Below are 25821 nucleotides of genomic sequence, written 5' to 3' on the forward strand. Positions count from 1 at the left end.
TGACTGTGAAGGAGTTTGTCCTAGTATTAAGCCTGAAGCAGCTTGCCAGAGTTTGCATCCATTGGTCCTGGTCCTCTCCAGGGGTGCCCTAGTGAACAGTTGCTCACCGAGCTCCTGATGCACTCCTCTGATACAGCAGTAAGCTGCTATCAAGTCCCTTCTTAACCTTCTTTTCTTTAAGCTAAAGAGGCCCAGGTCCCTCAGCCTTTCCTCATATGGCTTGCCTTCCAAGTCCCTGATCATACAGGTGGCTCTTTTCTGGACTCTCTCAAGTTTTTCCACATCCTTATTGAAGTGTAGCACCCAGAACTGGACGCAGTACTCCAACTGCGGTCTCACCAGTGCTGAGCGTAGTGGGAGTATCACTTCCTTAATTTTATACGAGATGCATCGGTTGATCCATGCCAGTGTGTTGTTTGCTCTGCTGACCACTACCTTGCACTGATGGCTCATATTCATACAATGGTCAATCATTACCCCAGGTCCCTTTTGGTTGTGGTGCAAGTCAATCTGTCACCGCTGAGGCTGTATGTATGTTGAGGGTTGTTTGTCCACACTGCCCCATAACTTGGTGTCATCTGCAAAATGGGCTTGCAAGCTTTTCACTCCCCCATCCAAATCATTGATAAAGATGTTGAAAAGCACCAGTCCAAGCACAGACCCCTGAGGGACATCACTGGCCACTACTTGCCAGGATGACACAGATGTGTTCATGAGAACTCTCTGGGGTCATACCCTGTAGCCAGTTTCCCATCCACTGAACCATCAAGCAGCTGAGCCCACAATCTTCCAGTTTTCCCACAATGATATCGTGGGATACTAGATCAAAAGCCTTTTGGAAGTCTAAGTACATAACATCTACCACGTCTCCCATGTCCAGGTGGCGAGCGACCTGGTTGTAGAAGCAGATGAGATTGGTACGACAAGACCTACCTGTGACAAAGCCATGTTGGCTGTCATTCAGAATCTTACCTTCTGCAAGCGTATCACACATAGATTCTTTAATGAGCTTTTCCAGGATTTTGCCTGGGATGGAGGTTAGGCTGACTGGCCTATAGTTGCCTGGGTCCTCCCTCTTCCCCTTCTTGAAGATGGGCACAATGTTCCATCCTCAGGGATTTTCCATCCAATGTTCCATCCTCTTCCAATCCTCAGGGATTTTCCCTGTGCACCACAAATTCTGAAGGAGTTTTGCCAGGGGTTCCTCGATTACCTCAGCCAGCTCCTTCAGCACTCTCAGATGGAGTCCATCCAGTTCTGCTCATTTGTAAATGTCTAGCTTTTCTAATTGGTATTGCACCCACTCAGCATCCACAGTGGGGAGGCTGTCAGTTCCAGCATGTTCCCTGTGAGCCTTATCTCGCTTGACTTTCCCCACTATCTGGTGAAATACTAAAGCAAAGTGGGCATTCAGGAGTTCAGTTTTGTCCTGAATATCAGTTACCAGCTGCCCCGAGGTGTTAAGCAGGGGTCCCACGCTTCCACTTGTTTTTCTTCTACTGCCTACATATCTAAAAGACTTCTTACTGTCCTTGTTATTACTAGAAGGGACTGTGGTTCCCATGAGTGGGCCCTGGGGAGGGATCATGGAGGGTCCAGCACAGCACAGGGCTTGTGCCTGATATATGGAAGGGCCACCTCAGGCCAGTGGGAGGGTTCTAGTCTCCTGGCTGGCCAGGCTGCACATGGTGCCTGGTAGCCAAACAGTAGCTGAAGGCAGAGCTCCATACCAACTGCAAGGCGCTGGAGGTCAAAGGGGTCCCAGCAGAAGTCTGCGACAGGCGTCCCATTCTGGATAGTGGGTATGGAGGTATCAGGCAGACGGCCTGGCTTGGAGAGCTGAAACAGACACCCAGTCAATGGCAGTAGGACAACCCAGGGTGCCCATCACATCCCCTTCCAGGACTACACTCTCTGGGTCAAACTAGATGAACTGAGCTGGCATTTGTATATGTGATCCTGTGTGCTAGAGTTTGGCCTCAGGCAGGATAAAAGAGCTGCCCAGAGAGACCCCCTTTAGTTTAAGCAGCAGGGTTGGGGGATGTGTGTGTCTGGTTTGTATATGCATGCACACACACACACACACACACATCTGCATACACATGCACACACTATTTTAATATAACAGTCAGAATGGAACAACCAAATGGCCTGAACTGAAACATTCTTGAAATTTTGCTCCATAGAAAATGCCAAAATTCCAACTTTTTCTTTTGGTTTGGAGCAAAAATACATTTAAGAATCTTAGGGTTTATGTGGGACAGAAGTTCTGGTTCTGTCACAGCAGGGATTTGGGACAGAGCATCTTCCCCTGTGATCACCAGCCATGGCCTGTGTGTGGAAGGCTAGGACTGATTAGGCAGCTCCATTCAGCACTAGGCTAGGGTTGTGGCCCGCTAACAGGGAATGAGGGAAGTTTATGCTCCCTACTTCCCATGCTGGGTCCAGCCAGGCTCCACGGTCATGGGCATAGTGCCTTTCAGCTGCAACAAACCCAACTGTGAGGAAGCTGCACTGTTACCTCAAGGATGGCAATCTGCCCACCGGCTGACAGCAGTGGGACAGCCAGGCGCTGCCGGTTGGCACAGAAACCATTGCACTCTCCCGGAGTGGTGAGGTTGAGCCCCTTGAGGTTGGTGATGTGGGTGTCACGATGCAAGACTGTTCCCTGGGCATGGCGGAACTTTGAGCTGGGGCCTGAGAAAAGGACACAGGAAATTCAGGATGCAGGAAATCTCCTACCAGGGCAGGACTCTCAGAAAGAGCCTAGGCTTTGGGCTGCACTACTGACCTGGCCACCCCACCTTGTGCTCTTCTTTTCCACTTAAGACTGACAGTATTACAGCCTGAGAGAGTCTCCAGAGCACTCATGAGCAGAGAAGTCTCACCCAGCACTAGGTGAGGCACCAAGAGGAAGGTCCCCCGTGAGGGCTCTCTATAGAGAAACACACCCATGCCCCACTGAACATATGCACATATGCTCACCCAGAATGCTCTGCAGGGATCTCTGACTGGAGCTGCTGGCAAAGCCACTGGTGGTGGAGACAGATGGGGCCATGCTGGGAGAAGTCAGGGAGCTGGAGGGAGAAGAGAGGCCACTTCCATCCTGGGGGAAGAGTACCACATGATGAGTCAGGGAGGGCTAACAGCTCCCTGCCTTCCTGTTCCTGCTAGCCCCATAGAAGCAAGGCAGGGAGCTGGGGAGGGCGGGGCAGAAGGCGGACATACACTTCAGCTGCTATCCCACAGAGTGGAGAGCCCATGTCCTCATACCCAACTGCAGGGAGGGCCCTGGAGGTCACAGCCAAGCAGGGGATTAGGCTAAGGAATCTGAAGGGGAGGGACTTCCCATATCCCACAGCTAGCAAATCCGAATGTGCTTTAGTGGAACAACAGGGGGTGCTGCAGGTCAGGGCTGACAGGACATGGGCAGAGCTGTGCTGGGGCTGGGCTGGAGAAGTTGAGGGCTGCTAGTCAGGAGTGAAAGTTCAAAGCATGAATCTACAGTGCTCAGAAATTGGTAGGGACATGGGAACCAGGACTGCCCTGGCCCTGCATCCCAGGCCTTTCACTCTCCAAGGTGCAGTAAGACAACTGTGAGGGAAACACTGCTGCCCCAGGCAGATGCTCAGCCCTGATTCCTGCCACACCTTGGCCAACCCTGCCCTTTGCTGCACCTCTGCACAGGCCAACAGCTAGAGACAGCCCCCAGGCCATCCATGCCATGTGCTCCTGAGCTCCAGGGCACACCACACTGAGGTCTACATTGTGCCCTGGCCTCCCAGGGGAGTGCTGCTCCTAGGCATGCCCCACTCACCTGCTCCCACTCACTGGCATTGCACCTGGAAATTCAGGGGTGAAGCTGCTTTTGAAAACACCCCTATGATGTTCTCAGGCACACTGGGGGCTTCCAAGCAGGATTCAGTCTTGTTGGTGAGTGACAGCAGGAGAAGGCCCCATCTGTCGCCAGGATCCCTCAGCACGTGAGGTCTACTGCCTGCCCGGAGCGAAGATTCAGGATGTGAAGGGGATGCTCCAGTCCATCATCCAGCCTACCGATTATTACCCCATGGTCCTTGTCCATGTGGGTACTAACGATGCGGCCAGGAGAGCCCCTGATCGCCTGATGGAGGACTACCATGCTCTGGGAGGCGTGCTGAGGGAGATGGGCGCACAGGCGGTCTTCTCTTCCATCCTGCCAGTGAGCGGTCGAGGCAGACGCCACGAGATGTGCATAGCGGAGACCAACTGGAGGCTACAGGAATGGTGCTTCGAGGCGGGCTTTGGCTTCCTCAGCCATGACCGGCACATCGTGATGAGAGACATGCTGGGATGGGATGGGCTCCACCTTTCCCCTAAAGGTAAGCGTGTGTTCTCTTCCAGGTTGGTGAACCTCCTTCGGCGGGCTTTAAACTAGGCTCGTCGGGGGAGGGGGAAGATGAGGGCGGAGGAGACGATGAACTACCAGGCCCAGCAACAGCCAGCGAGCCCAGACCAATGGTCAAAAGGGAGAAACAGGTAAGTGATGGGGGACGGGGCATTGCTGAGACTAGGGGGTCAGTGGGCACAACCGTTGGAGGCCTCAAATGCCTCTACACGAATGCTCGAAGTATGGGGAAGAAGCAGGAGGAACTTGCCCTCCTCCTAGCTGTCACCAGCCCTGACATAGTGGGGATCACAGAAACGTGGTGGGACTCATCGCATGACTGGGCGGTGAGTGTCAAGGGCTATAGGCTATACAGGAGGGACAGGATAGGAAGGAAAGGTGGAGGAGTAGCACTCTACATCAAGGAGGAATATACTTCCTTGGCAATTAGCAAGGGGGTAGAGGGGGGACACTCTGAGGTGCTCTGGGTTAGAGTAAAAGGCAGTCCAGGGGATAGAGACTTAACGGTGGGAGTCTACTATAGACCTCCCGACCAGGGAGAAGAGCTCGACCAGGAATTCTTAGGTCAGCTCACAGAGGCAGTGAGGGCTAAGGATGTGGTCATCATGGGGGACCTGAACTTCCCAGACATCTGCTGGGAAGAGCAGTCAGCTAAGTCTGATCGCTCACGTCGGTTCTTAGCCAGAGTGCAGGACCGCCATCTAACCCAGGAGGTGCACAGCCCCACCAGGGGAGACGCCTTGTTGGACCTGGTGCTGGCCACGGGGGATGACCTGGTGAGGGGGCTGCGGGTGATGGGCCACCTGGGAGAGAGTGATCATCGCTTGCTGGAATTCACCATCCAGCGTAAGGTGGCAAAGGGCTGCAGCAAGGCAACAGCCCTAGACTTTAGGAGGGCTGACTTCAACAAGCTAAGGAGGATCATTGGGGAAGCGCTGAGGACCCAGAGGGGAAGGGAGCCAGATGTCCAAGGTGAGTGGTTGCTCCTTAAGGAGACGATCCTCCATGCCCAAAGGGAGGTAATCCCAACAAGGGTCAAAGGGAGCAGGAGGGCACATAAACCCCCATGGCTCACTAAGAGCATCCGGGAATGTCTCCTTGCTAAAAGGGAGGCATACACCCAATGGAGGGATGGGGTCATCACCAAGAAGGACTATGTTACAGTTGCCCGAGGATGTAGTGGGGCAGTCAGGAAGGCCAAGGCAGAGATGGAGATAGGACTAGCTTCCCGGATTAAGGACAATAAGAAGTCCTTCTTCAAATACATACGGGGTAAAAAGAGGGTCCCGGGTAATGTGGGGCCCCTGCAGGACACGATGGGCAACTTAGTCGTCATGCCAGATGACAAAGCTAACATATTTAACGATTTCTTTGCCTCTGTCTTCCTAAGTAGGGATCAGTTCAGCCACCTCCCTGCTGGACCCCCCTCGGGCCCCGGGAGAGACACGCCTGGGCCAGGGGTTAGCGAGGAGTTAGTTAGGGTACTTCTGGAGAGGCTGGACGTGTTCAAGTCTGCTGGTCCGGACGATCTTCACCCTAGGGTTCTACAGGAACTGGCCGAGGTCATTGCGGGACCCCTGGCGCGGCTCTATGAGCACTCGTGGTGCTCTGGTGAGGTGCCGGAGGACTGGAAGAGGGCCAATGTAGTCCCTATCTTCAAAAAGGGAAAAAAAGAGGACCCGGGAAATTACAGGCCAGTTAGTCTTACCTCAATCCCAGGTAAGCTCTTTGAAAAAATCATCCTGGCACACATCCAGGAGGGCCCTGCGGGGGAATGCATGCTCAGGGGCAACCAACATGGGTTCATCAGTGGCAGGTCTTGTCAGACCAACCTGGTGGCCTTTTACGATCAGGTCACCAAATCATTAGACGCAGGGGTTGCTGTGGATGTAGTCTTTCTGGACTTCCGGAAGGCTTTCGACACTGTCTCTCACCCTGTCCTCATCAAAAAGCTGGGAGACTGTGGTGTCGATGCCCACACGGTCAAATGGGTCGCCAACTGGTTAGAGGGCCGCACCCAGAGGGTGGTAGTGGATGGGTTCTTCTCGACCTGGAAGGACGTGGGCAGTGGGGTTCCGCAGGGCTCGGTCCTCGGGCCCGCACTGTTCAACATCTTCATCAGTGACTTGGATGACGGGGTAGAAAGCACCCTGTTCAAGTTTGCTGATGACACTAAGATGTGGGGGGATGTGGGTGCACTAGAAGGGTGCAATAGGCTACAAGCTGACCTTGACAGGTTGCAACGGTGGGCGGATGAGAATAGGATGGGGTTTAACACTGATAAGTGCAAGGTGTTGCACATGGGGAGGAAGAACCGGCACCACACTTACAGGTTGGGGAACTCCCCTCTTGCCAGCACGGAGACGGAAAAGGATCTTGGAGTCGTCATTGACTCCACGATGAACATGGGCCGGCAGTGTGGGGAGGCAGTCAAGAAGGCCAACCGTACCCTGTCAGGCATCCACAGATGCATCTCGAGCAGGTCCAGGGAGGTGATCCTCCCCCTCTATGCGGCACTGGTCAGGCCGCAGCTGGAGTACTGCGTCCAGTTCTGGGCGCCACACTTCAAGAGGGACGTGGACGATATGGAAAGAGTCCAGAGGAGGGCCACTCGTATGATCAGGGGTCAGCAGGGCAAGCCTTATGAGGAGAGGCCACGGGACCTGAACCTGTTTAGCCTCCACAAGAGAAGGTTAAGGGGGGACCTTGTGGCCTGCTACAAACTGGTCAGGGGGGATCAGCAGGTATTGGGGGAGTCCCTGTTCCCCCGTGCGCTGACAGGAGTGACCAGGAATAACGGTCACAAGCTGGCGGAGGGTAGGTTTAGATTAGATATTAGGAGGCGCTACTTCACAGTCAGGGCGGCTAGGGCCTGGAACCGGCTTCCAGGGGAAGTGGTGCAGGCTCCTAGCCTAGGGATTTTTAAAAGGAAGTTAGATGAGCACCTTGCCGGGGTCATCTGACCCCGGTGCTCTTTCCTGCCAAGGCAGGGGGTCGGACTAGATGATCTTCCTAGGTCCCTTCCGACTCTAGCGACTATGAAACTATGAAACTATAAGGTGGGTGGCCTTGCTTGGCAGCAGTATAGACATCCCCTGCAACTCAGGTATGTTCAGCAAGACCAGGCATTCTGTCCTTACAATGGCAGGAAGCTGCGAATACCAGGCTCCCATACCAGGTGCCACATCAGGGGGCTCAAGTAGCTTGGCCCAGCCCCAGGCTGAAACTCAACACTCACACTTCGGTCCAGGTCCACAGAACCAGCATCTAGTTGCTTGGAGTCATGTGGCAGACACTCCTCCTGCTGGGCACGGGGGAACAAGCTGAAGGTAAAGGTCTCCTTGGGTCTCCGGGCTGGGTTCAGGCTCACCTTCCCCACCTGAAGGCACAAGAAATGGTTATTGCTGGAGAGGGCAGGGCACTGTGGCAACTTTCCCTGGGAAAGGCAGCCTTGGCCTAGAAGGGTTCTGCTAGGCTTGCCTGGGCTGGACACTGCTACCCATGGTTCAGTGCTGCTGGGGGCTGTGGACCAGGCACTGGGTTTCCAAATACCACAAGAGGAAGCAGCTGTCTCCAGCATGTTCACTACCAGGGTCCCTTCTTACCAGCACCTGCTTTAGGGAGCTCCCTGATGAAGGGACCAGGTACCCCCAGCAGGGAGGGCTTCACGGGGGCAGGCTGATTTAAATGAGGAAGCAGCAAGTGTGCATTTAAACAATCCATCTTAACCTCAATTTACCTTTGTCCCTTTTTGTTATTTTCCTGCATAAAGGTTGCTTTTCACTAGCTGGTACCATTAAAACAGGGTGATTACAGCCTTTATGCTTCATCTGTCATATTTTGCTAACCAGACCAGAAGGATACATCATAGACGGACACATCTGTGTGAGCAATTATGCAGCTGCACATACAGTTATTTCAGTTCTCTTTTATGATGATAAAAAGGTGAATAATGCATTTCATTTTATTAGATTATTATTTTAAGCTACATTTGGATGGGTATGGGAATTAAATTAACATGCACTAAAACAACAAACTAAAATGTTTTCTTAAGTTGAATATAGCTACCTGAAATGTAGCAGATACCTAAGAAAAAAGTAAGTTTAACACACATTTAGTACTTAAAACTAACTGGTTTATTAAACAAAGGACATGTTATCTGCAGTGGGTATGCTGAGTTGACCACCCCCTCACCTGTTTTTTTTCACAGATAGGAAGAGGAAAACAAGCTTTCTTGCTCTGTCAGCTTCCAGTCAGTCTCTCAACTTTGAGTGAACTACTCACTGAGCAGGACTGAACTGGATATGCTGAAATGAAAGACATATTCTCACTGCACCTGCAGGGGAGGCTACTTCTATTCACAGCTGGTACTGCACTTCTGCAAACCCTGCTTTCCCAGAGCTTAGCCAAGCATGGACTTCTACCCACTCAGCACTCTGACTTCCTCCAGAACTTCTGCAAACACTCCCTGCTTAAATGGTCCATTTTTAACTATAAAGCATAATGATATTTCTTGACTAGTACAAATCAAGACTTTAATGGAGCTTAGAAGTAGTGTGTAGAAGAAGGCCAATGTGGTGCCGATCTTCAAGAAAGGGAGGAGAGTGGATCCGGCTAACTACAGGCCCATTAGCCTGACTTCTATCCTGGGGAAGATCTTAGAAAAGTTTATTAAGGAGGCCATCCTTGAGGGACTGGCCCAGGCTAACATTCTAAGGGACAGCCAGCACGGGTTTGTTGCGGGTAGGTCTTGTTTGGCCAATCTCATTTCCTTCTATGACCAGGTGACCTATCACCTGGACGAGGGAGAAGAGATTGATGTCATATATCTTGACTTCAAAAAAGCCTTCGATCTGGTATCCCATGATCACCTCTTGGCCAAACTGCCCAGCTGTGGCCTTGGCTCCACCATGATCTGCTGGCTGGGAACCTGGCTTCATGGTTGGACCCAGAGGGTTGTGATTGATGGCAGTCACTCATCGTGGTGCCCTGTGACTAGTGGGGTCCCTCAAGGCTCTGTCCTGGGACCCATTCTGTTCAACATCTTCATTAACGATGTGGACATTGGAGTCAGGAGTGGACTGGCCAAGTTCGCCGATGACACCAAACTTTGGGACAAAGCATCCAAGCCAGAAGATAGGCGGGTGATCCAGGCTGACCTGGACAAGCTCAGCAAATGGGCAGACGAGAACCTCATGGTGTTTAACACCGAAAAATGCAAGGTTCTCCACCTTGGGAGGAAAAACCTGCAGCACCCTTATAGGCTCGGCAGTGCTACGTTGGTTAGCACTACAGAAGAAAAAGACTTGGGGCTCATCATTGACCACAAGATGAACACGAGCCTCCAATGCGATGCTGCGGCTAGTAAAGCAACCAAAATGCTGGCGTGCATCCATAGATGCTTCTCGAGCAAATCCCGGGACGTCATTCTCCCCTTGTACTCGGCCTTGGTGAAGCCACAGCTGGAGTACTGCGTCCAGTTTTGGGCTCCACAATTCAAAAAGGATGTGGAGAAGCTTGAGAGAGTCCAGAGGAGAGCCACGCGCATGATCAGAGATCAGGAAAACAGAACTTACGATGACAGGCTGAGTGCCACGGGACTCTTTAGCCTGGAAAAGCGCAGGCTCAGGGGTGATCTGATGGCAACCTATAAGTTTATCAGGGGTGACCACCAGGATCTGGGGGATGTGTCGATGCCCACACAGTCAAATGGATCGCCAACTGGTTAGAGGGCCGCACCCAGAGGGTGGTAGTGGATGGGTTCTTCTCGACCTGGAAGGACGTGGGCAGTGGGGTTCCGCAGGGCTCGGTCCTCGGGCCCACACTGTTCAACATCTTCATCAGTGACTTGGATGACGGGGTAGAAAGCAAGTTTGCTGATGACACTAAGATGTGGGGGGATGTGGGTGCACTAGAAGGGTGCAATAGGCTACAAGCTGACCTTGACAGGTTGCAACGGTGGGCGGATGAGAATAGGATGGGGTTTAACACTGATAAGTGCAAGGTGTTGCACATGGGGAGGAAGAACCGACACCACACTTACAGGTTGGGGAACTCCCCTCTTGCCAGCACGGAGACGGAAAAGGATCTTGGAGTCGTCATTGACTCCACGATGAACATGGGCCGGCAGTGTGGGGAGGCAGTCAAGAAGGCCAACCGTACCCTGTCAGGCATCCACAGATGCATCTCGAGCAGGTCCAGGGAGGTGATCCTCCCCCTCTATGCGGCACTGGTCAGGCCGCAGCTGGAGTACTGCGTCCAGTTCTGGGCGCCACACTTCAAGAGGGACGTGGACAATATGGAAAGAGTTCAGAGGAGGGCCACTCGTATGATCAGGGGTCAGCAGGGCAGGCCTTATGAGGAGAGGCCACGGGACCTGAACCTGTTTAGCCTCCACAAGAGAAGGTTAAGTGGGGGACCTTGTGGCCTGCTACAAACTGGTCAGGGGGGATCAGCAGGTATTGGGGGAGTCCCTGTTCCCCCGTGCGCTGACAGGAGTGACCAGGAATAACGGTCACAAGCTGGCAGAGGGTAGGTTTAGGTTAGATATCAGGAGGCGCTACTTCACAGTCAGGGCGGCTAGGGCCTGGAACCAGCTTCCAGGGGAAGTGGTGCAGGCTCCTAGCCTGGGGATTTTTAAAAGGAAGTTAGATGAGCACCTTGCCGGGGTCATCTGACCCCGGTGCTCTTTCCTGCCAAGGCAGGGGGTCGGACTAGATGATCTTCCTAGGTCCCTTCCGACTCTAGCTACTATGAAACTATGAAACATCTGTTCACCAGAGCGCCCCATGGGATGACGAGGTCGAACGGTCACAAACTCCTGCAAGACCGTTTCAGGCTGGACATAAGGAAGAATCTCTTTACTGTCCGAGCCCCCAAGGTCTGGAACAGTCTGCCAGCGGAGGTGGTTCAAGCACCTACATTGAACACCTTCAAGAGTAAATTGGATGCTTATCTTGCTGGGATCCTATGACCCCAGCTGACTTCCTGCCCTTTGGGCAGGGGGCTGGACTCGATGATCTCCCGAGGTCCCTTCCAGCCCTAATGTCTATGAAATCTATGAAATCTAAGTTGAAACAGGCTTATTTTTAAGTAAGAACCTAATTAAAATCTGATTTAAATAAATAAAAACGGCGGATTTTTTTTAAAGTTGACAAGCATTGCTCATGTTTATTCTTTCATCCCCTCAAGAATCCCCAGGGTAAATCATCTAGAAGAGACTCCAACTGCAGACCCCAGGACCAGGGAAGGGAGTGAGAATCTAGCCAAATTCTCTGATCAAGGTAGAAAAGCTCCTTGGAGAATTCCCTCCAGAGGCCCTGCATCTTTCTTAGAATCCTCCTGCATCCAAGACTGGAGGGTAAATAGGTACCTGGCTGAAGAGGACTTTTGAGTAGATCACTGGGGGTGGGAGGGAGATAGAGGCTGATTACCTCTCCCTACAAGGGACATGACACCTCCACAGTAGATGGCCCAATGTTCTTGTTCCAGGAGGCCAAGGCAGCTGTCAGCCAGGGGTTACCTGTTTGTTGTCTCCTGCCCACCATTCCTGGGAAGATGCTGATGGCAGGGTCCCAGCAGAGTCAGGGAAGAGATCTTCATGGAACTCCTGAACAGACTGCAAGAGACACAGGGACATCATGAGCAGGCATGGGCCAGAGAGAGACCATTCTCCTGGGACAGGCCTGCTGGCCCATTGGACTGGTACTGAGAGGCTACTGTCTGAGAGTGGCATGTGTGTCCTGGCCACCCAGCAGGAAGCCAGGCTCCTCCCTCCAGTTGATCTGCAGCCAGGGCTCCCCATACTCTACTCCCTCCAGTCACCAGCACCTGGCTCTACTGGGCTGCAGCCGAACTGCTTAGCTAGACCTCTAGGTGTCAGACATCTCAAGGCTTTGGGCTACCTCCCAGAACTGTCCAAAGGACTGCAGATGCCTTTGCCCTAAATCCACCCTACAAGACTCCTGCACATGGGGCCTCTTCCCCCTCCCCACCCCAGTTCACCCTGCTGCCCTAATTGCAGCCTTGCATCCTGTGTGCTTTGCTAACCAGACTAGGCATCGAGCTATTGCAGGCATAGAGCTACTGGAGGCAGGAGAAGGATGCTCCCTCCGCAGAGTAAGCCCTGGGTGCAGCAAGGCCAGTTTGGAGCTTGCCGCCCAGCCTGGGAGTGGGCAGATGCTGCTTCTGCTCCAGCTCAGTCTGACTGAGCAGAGCCCTCCGAGTTAAAAGCTGCCACAACCAGCTAAAACACACACATAGTTTTGTAGTAGGTAGGGTCGAAAGGGACCTGAGGAGATCATCAAGTCCGACTCCCTGCCATGGCAGGAAAGAGTACTGGGGTAAAATGACCCCAGCAAGGTCTCTGTCTAGCCTCCTCTTAAAGACCCCCAGGGTAGGAGCCAGCACCACTTCCCTCCTGATATCCAGCTTTAATCTACTCTCAGTCAACTTATGGCTGTTATTTCTTGTTACTCCCAGTATCGCTCAGGGGAACAAGGACTCTCCTAATGTCTGCTGGTCTCCCTCGGCCAGTTTACAGACGGCCACCAGATCCCCTCTCACTCTTCTCTTGTGGAGGCTGAACAGGTTCAGGTCCTGTAGCCTCTCCTTGTAGGGCCTGCCCTGCTGTTCCCTGATCATGCAAGTGGCCCTCCTCTGGACCCTCTCCATGTTGTCCACATCCCTCCTGAAGTGCGGCACCCAGAACTGGATGCAGTACTCCAACTGCAGCCTGACCAGTGTCATATAGAGGGGGAGGATCACCTCCTTGGACCTGCTCGTGATGCATCTGTGGATGCATGACAAGGTATGGTTAGCTTTCCTGTGTCCCCACATTGGCAGCCCATGTTCATCTTGGTGTCTGTAATGACACAGGTCTCATGAAATTGTTTGCTGTGGATGTTCACAAGTCCTGGCTAGTTCACAAGTCCTCAACCCTGGGAAGGAACCAGGTTTTGCTGTTATTAACTTCTAAAGGCACTCAAGAGAAAGGAGCAAAAGCAAAGAAAACCCTGAACCTCCATTATCCTAACTGTAACCTATCCCAAGCTTGATCATCCCCTGCAGCAAATCACTTGTGTCACAAATAATTCTGTTCCCATCCCTTGTTCTAAACCATTTTGATGGCAGGAGGCAGGCTCTGAGGCTAGAGAAAGCTGCCAGGGCATTCATAAGATGAGAACTGATCAGAATCCAGAGAGAGAAAGAAAGGCACCAGAAGGCTTAGGAGAGGGTAAATGAAGATGATAGCTTTTAAGCTTATAACAGGGATCCTGGTTTTCCCTGAAAAAAAATCACAAATTCTCTGATAAAAAAATTGCTAACTCTCTAATAACGCCCCCAAAATCCATTATTAAAATTAAAGGCCCTCCACAGCTCTGCTGGTGCCCTTTACTCTCCACCCACAGTCCCCTGGCCCCAATCATGCCTCTCACTCCCCTCCCACAGCCTTGCTGGTGCCCCTTGCCCTCTACCCACAGCCCCTGCTTCCCACAACCCTGCCAGAGGGGGCCCCCACCTGCCAAAGCTATGGACCCAGGTTCACAGCCCCCTGTGCCTGCTCCCCCCTGTTGCCTGCTGTGGCCTTGGGCAGAAGGGATTCTCTCCACTACCACACGCACTCCCAGGGGGCAGGAGGGATCCACACCCCCCGTATCTGTAAGTGGGGCAGGAGCAGGATGCGGGCTCAGGCTTCCACCTTGCTTCTGTCCCCTGGGCCCCCTGCAGTACAGCGGGTGAGACCTGGCATGGGAGGGAACAGTGGAACCACATGGAGAAGCTGCTCGCCGCTGCCAGCTCTGTACTGTCCTGGCTACAGTCCTGCACCTCCTGCATGCAGGACTGCAGTGAAAGCAGCAGTGCAGGGTTCTGCCCTTCAAAGCAGTGGCATGTGCAGGGGGCACATCGTGAGGGCAGTGTGGAGCTCACAGCAACAATGAGACCCTGTGTGGCTCCACTGTTCCCTGCCTCATGGCTGCTGGGCTGCGGAGGCCTTGGGGAAGGGAAGCAGGGTGGGAGCCTGAGCGTGCAGCCCATGCCTGCCCTGTGCACAGATTTGGGAGGTATGAGTCCACCCTGCCCCTCAGGATTGAGTGTGGCAGCAGGGAGCCAGCCCTCTCCATCCCCCAGACAAGCCACTCACAGCCCCATCCTGCCCTGATGCTGGGACCCTGCAGCTGTACACTGTGGCCTCAAGCCCCATGCTCTGCCTGGCCAGGCAGCAGCCCCAGCCCTGCCCAGCTCCCTCCCTCCCTCCCTATACGGGCCTCAATCCCCCTCTCCCCAGCACCTACCTGCGGGAGCTTCTCTCCGGGCTGCCTGGGGCCATGTGCATGTCCATGCACATGGCACCCCTCTGCCTGCCCGCCCTCCTCCATGGAAAACGGAAATCCCAGATCCCTGGTTATAACTAAAAACTGCTCTGCGCTGAGGCCAGCAGCACCACAGGGTGTGTGTTGTTCTGCTCTCCCTGCTGGTGACGGGCAGATGTGGCTGAGATTATTTGTTTGAACTGCACATTATTTTGAATCATCCAAGTCCCCTACATCGTTCAGAATTTGGACCTTGGGATTTTTAGCTTATTAAAACTTTTTAAATTGAAAGTGATCAAGAATGTCACCAAGGCTAGTTTCAGCGTGTGTCTGAAACAATTAAAAAAACATAATTTCTCTGCAGACTTTTTGCTTAAAGAAAAGTTTGGCTAGTCTTTTCTGACAGAAAGAATTTTTTCATTCAAAAACACTGACCAGCTTTAGCTGTAGACACGGTGCTGCTGGAAGCTTCCTGTCCTAGGTGGAAACTGCTCCAACCACAGCAGGAGGCAGAGCCGGCCATAGAAGGAGCTCCTGAGTTAATGCCCCTTCCCAACAGTAGCTCAAGATCTCAGTGTTTGCTAGGTCTACATGAGGGTTTAGTTCTGCTCCTGGTTGCAGTGCTGGCAGAAGGGGAAAGGGAGGAGACTCACCAGTCCAGAGACCAAAGGGGTTGGACACTCCTGCTCCCTGGGGTCAGGCTGAGTTGTGCTGAGACTCTGGGCACTCACTGGTCAGTGGGAGCTCAGGTGCCTAGTTCTGCTCATAACAAGGCTGGGACACAGTTACCATCACTAGTCCAACTTCCATCTATGGTTCATGCTGTCTGTGGACTCAGGCAGACCCAGTTACAGCGTCCAGGTCCAGCCTCAGCCAGAGAGCTCAAGACAGAGAAAGCTGCACTTTAGCAGGAGGCAGTTGAGCCCCTCAGCTTGGCAGAAGGGCAGTAATGCCCTGCATCGCAATAAGCTGTCTGTCTTCCCCCTTACCTTACGGGGCACAGTGTAGCTGATGGGCACAATGAAGCTGTTTGTCAACTGCAAGACTCTGGCCACCTCACAGGCCATGACGTCCAGTGCCAGCTTCGGCACCAGGGCAGCGCCCTGGGTCTTGCCCTCTGTCACACACTGGTTAACTAAAGGGAAACAGACACACAGTCAAAGGCCTTGTGAGTGTGAGGCTGCCCACAGAGGAGTGGGAGGGAGTATTGGGGGGGGAGCAGCAAGGGGAGGGAACAGGTAGCCTGGGGACTCTTTGTGGTGTTTACAGAGATGCACTAATACACTGGCTGTCCAGGAAAGGGGGATGCCAAGGCAGTGACACAGACCCCAACCCACAACCCAGCTGGTCACACTGGCAAAGTCAGACACAGTCCATCAGGCTTGTTTCACACTTTGCATCATCCCCCAGAGCAGCTGCTAACTGTAATCCCACCAGTCAGAAATCTCAGGGCAGGGGCCAAAGTCTAGTGGCTTGCACACAAGGCCCTTCTCACAGCAGCAGTCTAATGCTCTTGTCAGATGGGATAACCCTTGGGCAGAACCTGGCAAGGATGCTGGCCTGGCACTAGTGCCATCTCCTTTAGAAAGGCTGGCCTGCAGACACCTACCTGCCCCGCCCAGTCGTACATCATTCGTATGGCAGTGAGACCAGGAAGGGGTTTCCAGCATTCCTACCTTCCCTTGGTGAAGCTCAGGGGGTAGGAATGAGGAGGAACCAGAGGCTCCTGGACAGCCTGGCCTCCAAGACCACCCAGGGCAACCAGGCTCAGTGCTTCCTGGGACACCCCTAACATATTTGTGAGAGCCATCAAACAATACAGGCTGCTGAGGATCCCAGGCTAGGATGCTCCAGGTAGCTGCTGTGCTGGTACCCATGTCCAGCAAAGCTCCCGAGCATCAGGCAGACAGTCCAGTAATGTATTTGGGATGGCCCTAGTGTTACCACCCCAGCCCATCCCCCTTCAGCCCCTCCTACTCCAGCTGAGAATCATGCCTCAGAGGGGTAGGGGTGGCTACTACCCCAAACTTCTCAGTTCATGAATGCCCTGGGACCAGCTGGCTGCCTCACTGCTTGCACACAGCCTGAATCCTCCAGGTCTGACTGGTGGTTGTTTTTGCACAGGGCTGTGTACAAGGCTGTCTTCACTCTCATGCCACCCTGAACAGCTGAGGCCAGGCTGATCCACCTGTACTAGCCCATTCCTACTGGCACCCTGGACAGGCTCTGCCGACAGTGCTGCTCACATGGATGTTTAGAGACAGCATCCAGGGATTCTGCCCCCAAATGAAAGGAAACAGACCCCCCATCCCTTGGCAACAGACCCTGGGTTCCAAGGCAATGGCCTCAAATACTCCAGTAAAGGAATTTGCTGCTACACAGTGGGTCAGCCAGGTTGGGGACACACCACCTGGGCATGTGCTAGTTTGTGACTGGAGACTTTCCTAGGGCACAAAGCCTGTCCACAGGCCAGCAAACGCTTCATTTTCTGCACATGTATCCCTTTCCTGCCTGAAGGGGCTGCCTGCCCACAACCCTGGGACACATTGCAGAGCCAGGGAAGCCAGTATATCCTGACAATAGGTGGGAACACAACAGACCAAGGCTCCTTAGGGGTGTGGAGGTAAGGGTGGTGGCTCCTTACCCTGTGTCAGGGCTGGCTGCAAGGGAGACACTTCAAAGCAGTAGAGGAGGTTTTCACCCTGGAACAGAGAAGCACAAAGCAGTACGGCAGGTTGGGAATCCCATGTCAGCCTCTAAGTACACTGAGGAGTTTTCCCAGTCCATTGTCTTGGGCTTGCAGCAGCCGGCTCCACCCGGGGGGGGGGGGGGAGGGAAGAAACACCCCTACGGCCAGCTGTGCCTGGGAATAAGACCTTGAGGTGACACCATCTCCACCCCAGCAGCAGAGTGGGACCCCTGGGTCTGGAGACACACAATGAAGTAGCAGAGCAGTGATGCCTCCCCTGAAGGGTCTTGGTCTGGCAGTGTGTCCTTCCTCACCGCTGGGGATGAGGGAGCTGTGCCTTGATGAACCCCTAACAGGGCTTGGGAGTCTGCCTCCACAGGAAAGCTGTGGGCTGACCAGAGCATTTGAGAACCTTGGGTCCCACTGCTGGACAAGGAGTCTCAAGAGCCCTGAAGCATGGGCTCACCCCAGCCTCATACTCACCTTTCCAGCCACAACCAAGAGACCTGTGTCGGTGTCGAAGAGTGGGATTGCAGCCCTGGAAATCAAAGAGACCAGTAGAGTGCTCAGCCTATTATTCAGCAGCAGTCACGAACAGGGCTCATGCTCAGCACCAGAGGTTCCCACAACCTGTCCCAGGAGACACCGGGCTTTGCTTTATCTGCCCAGAAGGCACATGCCCAGGGACTGCAGGGGCATGGCTCCAGGACAGACCCTCAGACACACCATGGAGAAGTGCACCGCAGACATGGCATCTTGTAACTTTGAAGTATTTCTGTCCCTGCTTTTCAGCAGGCCCAAGATTGCCAAGTGACCACCCACTGCTCTGCAGAGAGGAAATGCTGCTCAAGCTCACTGGTCCATCTCCTGGCCGAGCTGCCCAGGGGTGGCTTCCTTGGGGGGCCAAGAGAACTCCCTAGGTCTAGTGGGTGAAAGCTGGATGGGAAGCGTCTGCCTGAACTGGAAATGGACAGAAATGTGATGCTTACTAGTGAGCTTCTTATATGGAGATTCAACTACTGGATACAGCAAGCTGGCTGCAGCCATGGGCTTCCTGATTGCACCAAGGGGACCAGTGGAATTAATGCAGGAAGAGAGAGAAATCTCACAGTGGACTCAGTAGCTCAGCAGTCAGCTACATACAGTTAGACAGAGCCTGGTGGAGTTACCTTTTTGGCATGGAAGACTCTGAAACAATGCTCCTCCACCCTGCTCTCCAACCCCTGATACCGCAGCTGTCCAGCAACCCTGATCCACCAGCCTCTGCTCTCCTCCCTCCAGTTCTCAGGCTGCCCTGTGGACTGCAGGGCTGGCTGGACCAGGCTTAACTTCAATGCCTTGTGTGCCTTGGCTGACCCAGCAACTGGTAGCAGGAGGTCAGCATCCCAGTTTTTTTTCTCCTTTGAATAAATATTACTTTGGAAACTTTGATTCACCAGGCAAAGCAATGGGATGCATGTTACAGGGCCTGGCATCAATGGACATGACGGCAGCTAGGACATGACAGCAGCCCAGCAGCCTACATGCAAATAGCTCCTTGGGGAAAAGGCAGGTTCAGCTCAAGGCCCTGTGACTGAGGGATCGCAGCAGGATGGACTCCATGGACCAAGCCAAAGACAAGCCCATGGGAAAGTGGCAAGGCTGGAAAAATGGAAGGCTGAAAGGGGTTTAAGAACTGCTGCATCAGGTATGTCCACCTGATCCCCCACTCTGTCTGGAGCTCTGCAGAAAGGCCAGCTTCCCCAGCAACCCCTTTCCTTCATTCCACTGCTCCTGGTGACAGCTCAAGCAGCCCCTCTCCTGCCCCACAGTCCCTGTGCCTCAAACCCTTCACAACCCCTGCCAACACCATATGGATGTCCTGGCAAACAAGGAAACCCCCAGGCAGGCAGAAGAGAAGCTGGCACGTGATGTACAAGCCTCATTCTGCTGAGAAACTTGCATTCAATGAACAGATCCCATGCTGTGCTGTGCTAGGCAAGGCTCCTGCATTCTGAAGGCACATTGAGACTTGTATATAAGTCTTAAGGACTATGCCTATGCCCACCTGCATCTGCATTCCTGTGAAGCCTGGAACCTGTCTCATCAGATGGGTTCAGGCTCATTTTCCCTTCCTCCCAGTACCCCTGGCTCTGTTCCTCTCCAGTTGAGTCCAATGAGGAGTGAACCCTTCCCCTTCACAGCACTCATCAAAAGCCAATCCCAGAAAAGCCCAGCTGCAGGACCTGACACGAGAGGCTTTCCCAGCACTAGTTCCCTTGGCAAAGGAACTGGGCACCACTTGTTCCTATCCAGCTCATAGCTGGATTCCCCCAGACTGTGACAGTCTCAGCTGCACCTCTGGCCCCCTCCTAGTAAGGAAGTCAAGCCTTTCTGCGTGCTGTAAGCAGGTGGAGGGGCAGCTTTGTCTTCTACTGGCAGATGCACACAGTCACCTTGGAGGAGGCCCTGTGACTCTATGGGGTGTCCTGGTGGGAGTGTTCACTACCAAAGATAAGAAGGTGCTCCCAGTGAGCAAGCTCCACCCCATCCCTGCCTCAGGATCAGGAAAAGGCAAAAGTGTCTTTCTCCCTGTCCATGTGTACACGAGGGGGCAAACCTGACAGCAGAGCTCCACAAGTCCATGCCCGTGCTTCCCTGAACCAAGCCCCAGGCTGGTTCCTCGCCTATAGCTGAGGAAGCCCCAAGGTCTGTGGGGATGAGTTTTCTTCAAGTCAGGCACAGAGCAACTCGGCACAAACCTGTCTTCAGGCAGAAGCAGGCCTGGTTTAGCTACAGGTGTGACGTTCAACTGAGTTAAGCTGCAGCAAGAGGCTGTGGTGTGGATAGGCTTGTATTGGCTTCACCTCAGTGTACAGCAGTGTAGACCTCCAGGTGACTGGGAGTAAGGCTATGTGGACCTGGAACAAGACCAGCAATGATGGCTTGTACCAGCTGAATTGAACTGCTGGAAACCTGGTGGTCAAGAAGCCCTTCACCCCCTGTCCAAGCGGCAGCAGCTCAGTGAAGCTCCCAAGTACTCAGGCTGGATGCACTTTGCTATCTGGGTTTTGCTCAGTCAGAGATGGTGCATGAGACAGTTTTGTTGTGCTTTCAGCTGGTTTCACTTCCTCTCCTGTGTCTATGGACACCAATGCAACTTTGGGGGATGATGCCCCCAGAGCCAAAGAGCCACACTTCAGCCTCCCTATGTTCTGGTGGTAGCGACCATTAGCTAGTGCCCCTGGCTGTGGGCATTCCCAATAAGGTGTCATACATGGGTCTCCCATGCTGCAGGCAACACCTGCCCCCTGCAAACTGCTTTCTCCCTTTAACTACAAAGACAGTGCATTTCAAGGCCCTGTGGAGAGGCAGCTGAGTAACTTCTCCTATTCTCCTGCCTCTCCAGCACATGCTTGGTGGCCTCATTGCTGGAGAAGATTATAACATGGTAAGGTGCACAGATGGGCTCAAGAAGGCAGGCATGTCTTGCACAGACTCTGGGGAGAGGGCCTCCTCTATAAGAGCCAACTTCAAGTGCATCTCAATGGCCTTCAGTGTTGCTTGTCCTTCTGACAAAACAAGATGATGTCCAGGACTTGATCAGTGTGAGAACCTGGTGACATCTCCTCTCACTGTTTTCCTATTCTGATCTTTCCACTCTCCTGACAAGGCTGACAAGATGCCAGCCTCTTAGTTAGCCAGATGAGAGATGGGTCTTCAATACCAGCTGGCAACCCTTGCACTTCCTGAAACAGGGGAAGTTTAGTGCCCTCAATTTGTAGTGCAGAAGTCCCCTCCATACTATCAATGGGCCTGAGACTATGAAGCCACCAGGGAAAACCCACCGAAAGCAGACTCAAGGGAACAAAAAAAGAGAGACCAACAATGGAAGACATGAAGGAACACAATTCTGTTCAGAACATCATGATGCTGCCAGTGAACAATTCACCTACTGTTGGATAAAGCTTGTTAAAAACCAGGACCTCTGTCTCACAAGGAACTTCATTTCAACCCACATTGGGGAAAAAGCAGATTTTTTTTTCGGGGGAAGTGCAGTGAAACAAAATGTTTGATTACATTTGAATAAGCTTTATTCTGACTCTCTCCAAACATTTAGTAGCTAAACTAGTAGAAACAGTAAAGTTCAAATCAAATGTTTCCACAATTTCCCACTGAAAATTGGGACAAATTACTGGGCAGGTACATTCCCTGTGCAATGTTTCCATTCCATTGCACCAGCATTTTGGAGGGGAAAGGAGAAGGGGAGGGATGGAGACACTCCCATCAGGAAATTTTCCAGCATAAGCTTGAGCCCAGAAGAGAAGAGATAGTAACAGAGACTAACAGAGCCCTCCGCCCTTCCCAGTGAGTGCGCTTGGCAGCACCTTCAGTCCATCTCTCTCCACTTTGTGGAAGAACCGGAAGGGGCTTCCTGGGTTACTGAGTCCACTCCCCTGTCAGATACCCCCTTCCATGCACTCCTGTTCACTCAGCAGCCAGGGAGAAAGAACCATACTTTGAACCAGCAAAATGTGACTGTTAGCCCATGAAAGCTGACGGTGAGCCCAGGAACAGGGCCCAACACGATTTTTAGCACATTTTTAGTAAGCTGCTGGTCCCCTCAGGGCTCTGCTGACAACAGCAGTGCTCCATGCTCCTCGGTTCAGTGGTTTAAGAGGGCTTCCCCAGTGCAGTCATCTGATGTCCTGCTCAGCAGCTGGCTGACTTTTCTGTAGGCCCAACAGGGAAAGTAGTGGGGTTTTCTGTGACGCTAATGAATCCTGTACTTAACTTATCCCACAAGGACCAGCTCCTTGGGAGCCTGAGCGGTGGGATGTACTTTTGTATTCCAAACCAGCACCCGAGTCAGGGGTGGGGATTCAGGAAGTTACCAGTACTTAAAGTTAGACCAACTAGATAGTTGCAAAAAAATTCTTTATTTGCAATCTTTCGGGCAAATGCATCCATCCTCAGGTGTAGGAGAGTGCAAAGATTGTTAAATTTCTCCCAGGTGGAAATGAAAATTCGTATTTTTCAAGAGAGCTGAAAGGCAGTGCAACATCATAACAAGAAAGAACCATAAATCAACATCCTGCTTACTATCAGACAACTGTGAGGTTAATAGACTGCTCCAACTTTTATCTGAGCCTAATTTGCATTTTCAAGACTTTTCCAGCTGGGAGATCTTACACCACCTTTCAGCTCTCCTGAAAAATATTAATTTTCATTTCTACCTGGGAGAAATTTTACAATCTTTGCACACTCCTATGCCCGAGGAAGGGTATGTATGCCACAAAGCTTGCAAATAAATAATTTTTTTTGCAACTATCTAGTTGGTCTAATAAAAGATATCACCTCTACCAAGAGTTCTGATTGATTTTGCCTGTAGACCAACATGGCTATGACCTGTACCCCAGTACTTGAACAAACTCATGAAAATGTCATGGCTTCATAAACTCACATCACAAGCAGTCTCCAACTCTCACTCCTGACCTGCAGCCCTCTGCCATTCCAGCCTTTGAGAAGACCACAACCAATACCCCTCAGCTCCAGCACACCACCCTCCGCTACCCCAGTCTTGCACTCCTCCCACAGCTCTGCCAATACTCCTTCGTCCTGACCTGCCAGGCCCTGCTGTCCCAGCCCCAGGCTCCTTACACACTGCTCTCATCATTCTCCCTGACTTGGTCATTGCAACTGCAGTCTCTAGCAACAGGCAGGTGAGGGCAGGCTCCTCTCCAATGGCCCCTTTCATATTTACACCACACTGGTCCCAGGCCCACGAGGATGCTGCAGTAAAGAGGATTGGAGGGAAAAGGTGGAAGCGGTGGGGCTCTGCAAGTGCTGGTAATGCTACAGATCCTGGTCTCTGTTGAGCAAAAATTAATCTCTGTTGGATCGATCAACTCTAGATTTACATTGGTTTCAAAGAGCAGGATCTGGCCCCTGCCTCCTGCGGGAAAGAGGAGTTTATGCCAGGATTAATTCTTGTGGTGAGAGTTCAATGGAGAAAAGTTCCCCCTCCTTCCCACATGTCCACGAAGGGCTGTGAGAACAGCTTTCGGCACTGCTGCCTGCTCCCTGATTTATGGCTTCCCATGTCATAATCCTTTAATATACAACGCCAGGCCTGACATGTTTATAGAGGCTTCTCCTGGAACCTGTCTGATGTAAGCTCACGGCTGCCTGGGAACATCTGCCCCCCCGGCCCTGATTTACAGGCCTGCAGGATCTGATAGCAGCTCACCCCTACCCTGCCAGCTCCTGCCTGGCCGAGGCTGCAGCACATTAGTGCGGGTTCCTGCACGCCCCCACAGGCTCCCAGTGCTCTGGGATTCCCCACCACTCGCCCAGCCTCTGCTGCCAGGTGCCCTCTTCCTGTGAGACCCTCCCAAGGCCTGAAGAACCATCTGGGTTTACAACCCCCTCTGGCTTGTCAAGACTGCCAAAGAGCAGCCGTTTCCTCGTGACTGGAAATGACTAGCCTTGGAGGCTGTATGTCCAGTGCCATGTGTGACATGAGTGTGTGGAGTCTCAGTCTGTCACCACAGTCATGTGGGCCCTTGGCACTCTATGATCCTCACAGAAAGCCTCTACAGAGGCCATGGCAGGAAACTGGGCAAGGAGTAGCTCACAGGAAAAGCCCTTCTTCACTACTCAGTGGGGAAAGACTCCACACCTCACTGAGCTGGGATCTCCCGCAACATCACCACCCGAGCGCCCTAGAAGAGAGAGGGCTATTCCTCCTCCTGCCCACAGGGACCACCCAGTCCTGAAGAGGAGTGGGTCACCAACTTCCCTGGTAACTAATGCTGAAGTGTACCCATCTTCCTCAGGCAAGTGTATGCCCATGGGTAAGTCAGCAGTTCATGGAGCTGGCCTGAGGCAGGAGCCCAGGATGGCGGCTCTCAAAAAGGCATGGAAACTCACATGAGGCAATTAAAAGGCATGGGAGAGGCAGCAGATGGTGCTTTGAACATCTCCCAAACACAGGGGCTGCTTCTATCATTGCACTGGGCCACCGCTACCAGGATGCGAAGTTGAGTTTCTGGACCTCATCTGCTCCTGGCTTCACTACTGGGCTCTTAATAGGGAGCCAAATAGTGCCAGCAAGGGGGGAAAGGGAAAACAGAGCAGGGAGGTTGTCTAATGTGGACAATGGTCTATTGCAGGGGTAGGCAATTATTGTGGGTGGAGGATCGCTCACTGAGTTTTGGCAAGCCATCAAGGGCCACATGACAGGCAGCCAGGAGCAGATAAATATTAATTTTCTAAATTTTTCAGGGACCCCATGGGCCAGATAGAATGGCCTGGCAGGCTGCATCTGTCCCGCGAGCCACATTTTGCCCACCTCTGGTCTATTGGGACATAGAGATGCAGTCCATCAGCCAGACAGCCAATGCCATCGGAGTGAAGTGCTGGTGGAGAAGGTTTGGATGGAGTTAGGTAATCTGATGGAACAGGGGGTCCTACAGCTGCCCCGGGGAGGGGCATGGCTTGATCCCATCCCATTAGGACATGGACAAGTGTGATCCCTTCTCAGGGCAGCATATGCCCTTCCCTCCAGGATGGCTCTAGTGTAGCCTATCCCCTCATCCAGACAAGCTGCACAACCTTCCCCTGAGCCCTGTCTAGTCAGGGGAGTGGGGGTATGGGGGAACCCTCTGCTGGTTCTGGTGAGTCTCTCTCTCCCCATGGGGCAATTGTCTGCTGCATCTCTCCCCACTCATCCTCCTGTCTCATATGCCCTCCCTTGCTCCCCAGCCACCTGCTTAAGTTCCTCTAGCAGCAGCCCTGAGCGGTGACTCCCCATCACACCCCAGGTCCTTCTCCAGGAGTCTAGGGCAAACCTAGCCTTGTGCCACATACACATCCAAGGTACAGTTTCCCAAGCTGGCACAGCATAACCCGAACCAACCCAAGTCAGCACAGCAGGGTCATTAGGAATAGACACACTGGGATCCCCATGCAAGGGTACGCAATGCCACTGACTGCAGGGAGAGAGCCCTGGCTCACACCGGCTTGGAGCAGCCCTACAAGTCTCACAGAGGAAAATGCTTTCAGCATCAAACACCTGTTCCTAGAGCTAGAAATCAGGCTTGGTCCATCATTAGTTGACACCAGAACCAGAGCAATCTTTTACCCTGAGAGGAGGGGAGGCTGTGTGGGCAGACAGATGCAGTATGAGAAGAGGTTAGCAATGGGGAAAACAAACTCACCACCTGGCATCCAGGCAGTGCTACAGACCTCATCACCTAACCCCAGGACCTCTCAGTACCAGGCAGCAAGGCTCCTACCTCACTCATGAGCTTTGTAGACAGCACTTGCCTGTCCCTGAGGCTTTGCCCTGATGATGTTTGGTGCCCGGCAATTTCAGCACAGGCTCAGACTGCTCAGAGGTGACACACTGTTGCAGTCAGTGCCTCTTCTGTGCTTGTCTTCCTGCCCGT

At 52.9% G+C, this 25821-nt stretch overlaps 1 protein-coding gene across 3 annotated transcripts in view; it reads right to left on the reverse strand.

Moving 5' to 3' along the window:
- Window positions 1-25821, reverse strand: part of CORO7 (coronin 7) — a 213221-nt gene that overhangs the window by 10229 nt on the left and 177171 nt on the right. For all 3 annotated transcript variants that reach the window (XM_090024446.1, XM_090024445.1, XM_090024447.1), the window contains 8 exons: window positions 17873-17927; window positions 17345-17402; window positions 15690-15835; window positions 11910-12005; window positions 7626-7766; window positions 2986-3106; window positions 2522-2697; window positions 1731-1839 (listed from right to left, as the gene is read on the reverse strand). In XM_090024446.1, coding sequence (XP_089880572.1) covers window positions 1731-1839; window positions 2522-2697; window positions 2986-3106; window positions 7626-7766; window positions 11910-12005; window positions 15690-15835; window positions 17345-17402; window positions 17873-17927 — 902 coding nt within the window. The remainder of the gene's footprint in view (window positions 1-1730; window positions 1840-2521; window positions 2698-2985; window positions 3107-7625; window positions 7767-11909; window positions 12006-15689; window positions 15836-17344; window positions 17403-17872; window positions 17928-25821) is intronic.

The sequence above is a fragment of the Crocodylus siamensis genome, chromosome 12 (genome assembly GCF_052110815.1).
Source record: "Crocodylus siamensis isolate JL-2025a chromosome 12, ASM5211081v1, whole genome shotgun sequence".
NCBI classification, from domain to species: domain Eukaryota; kingdom Metazoa; phylum Chordata; order Crocodylia; family Crocodylidae; genus Crocodylus; species Crocodylus siamensis.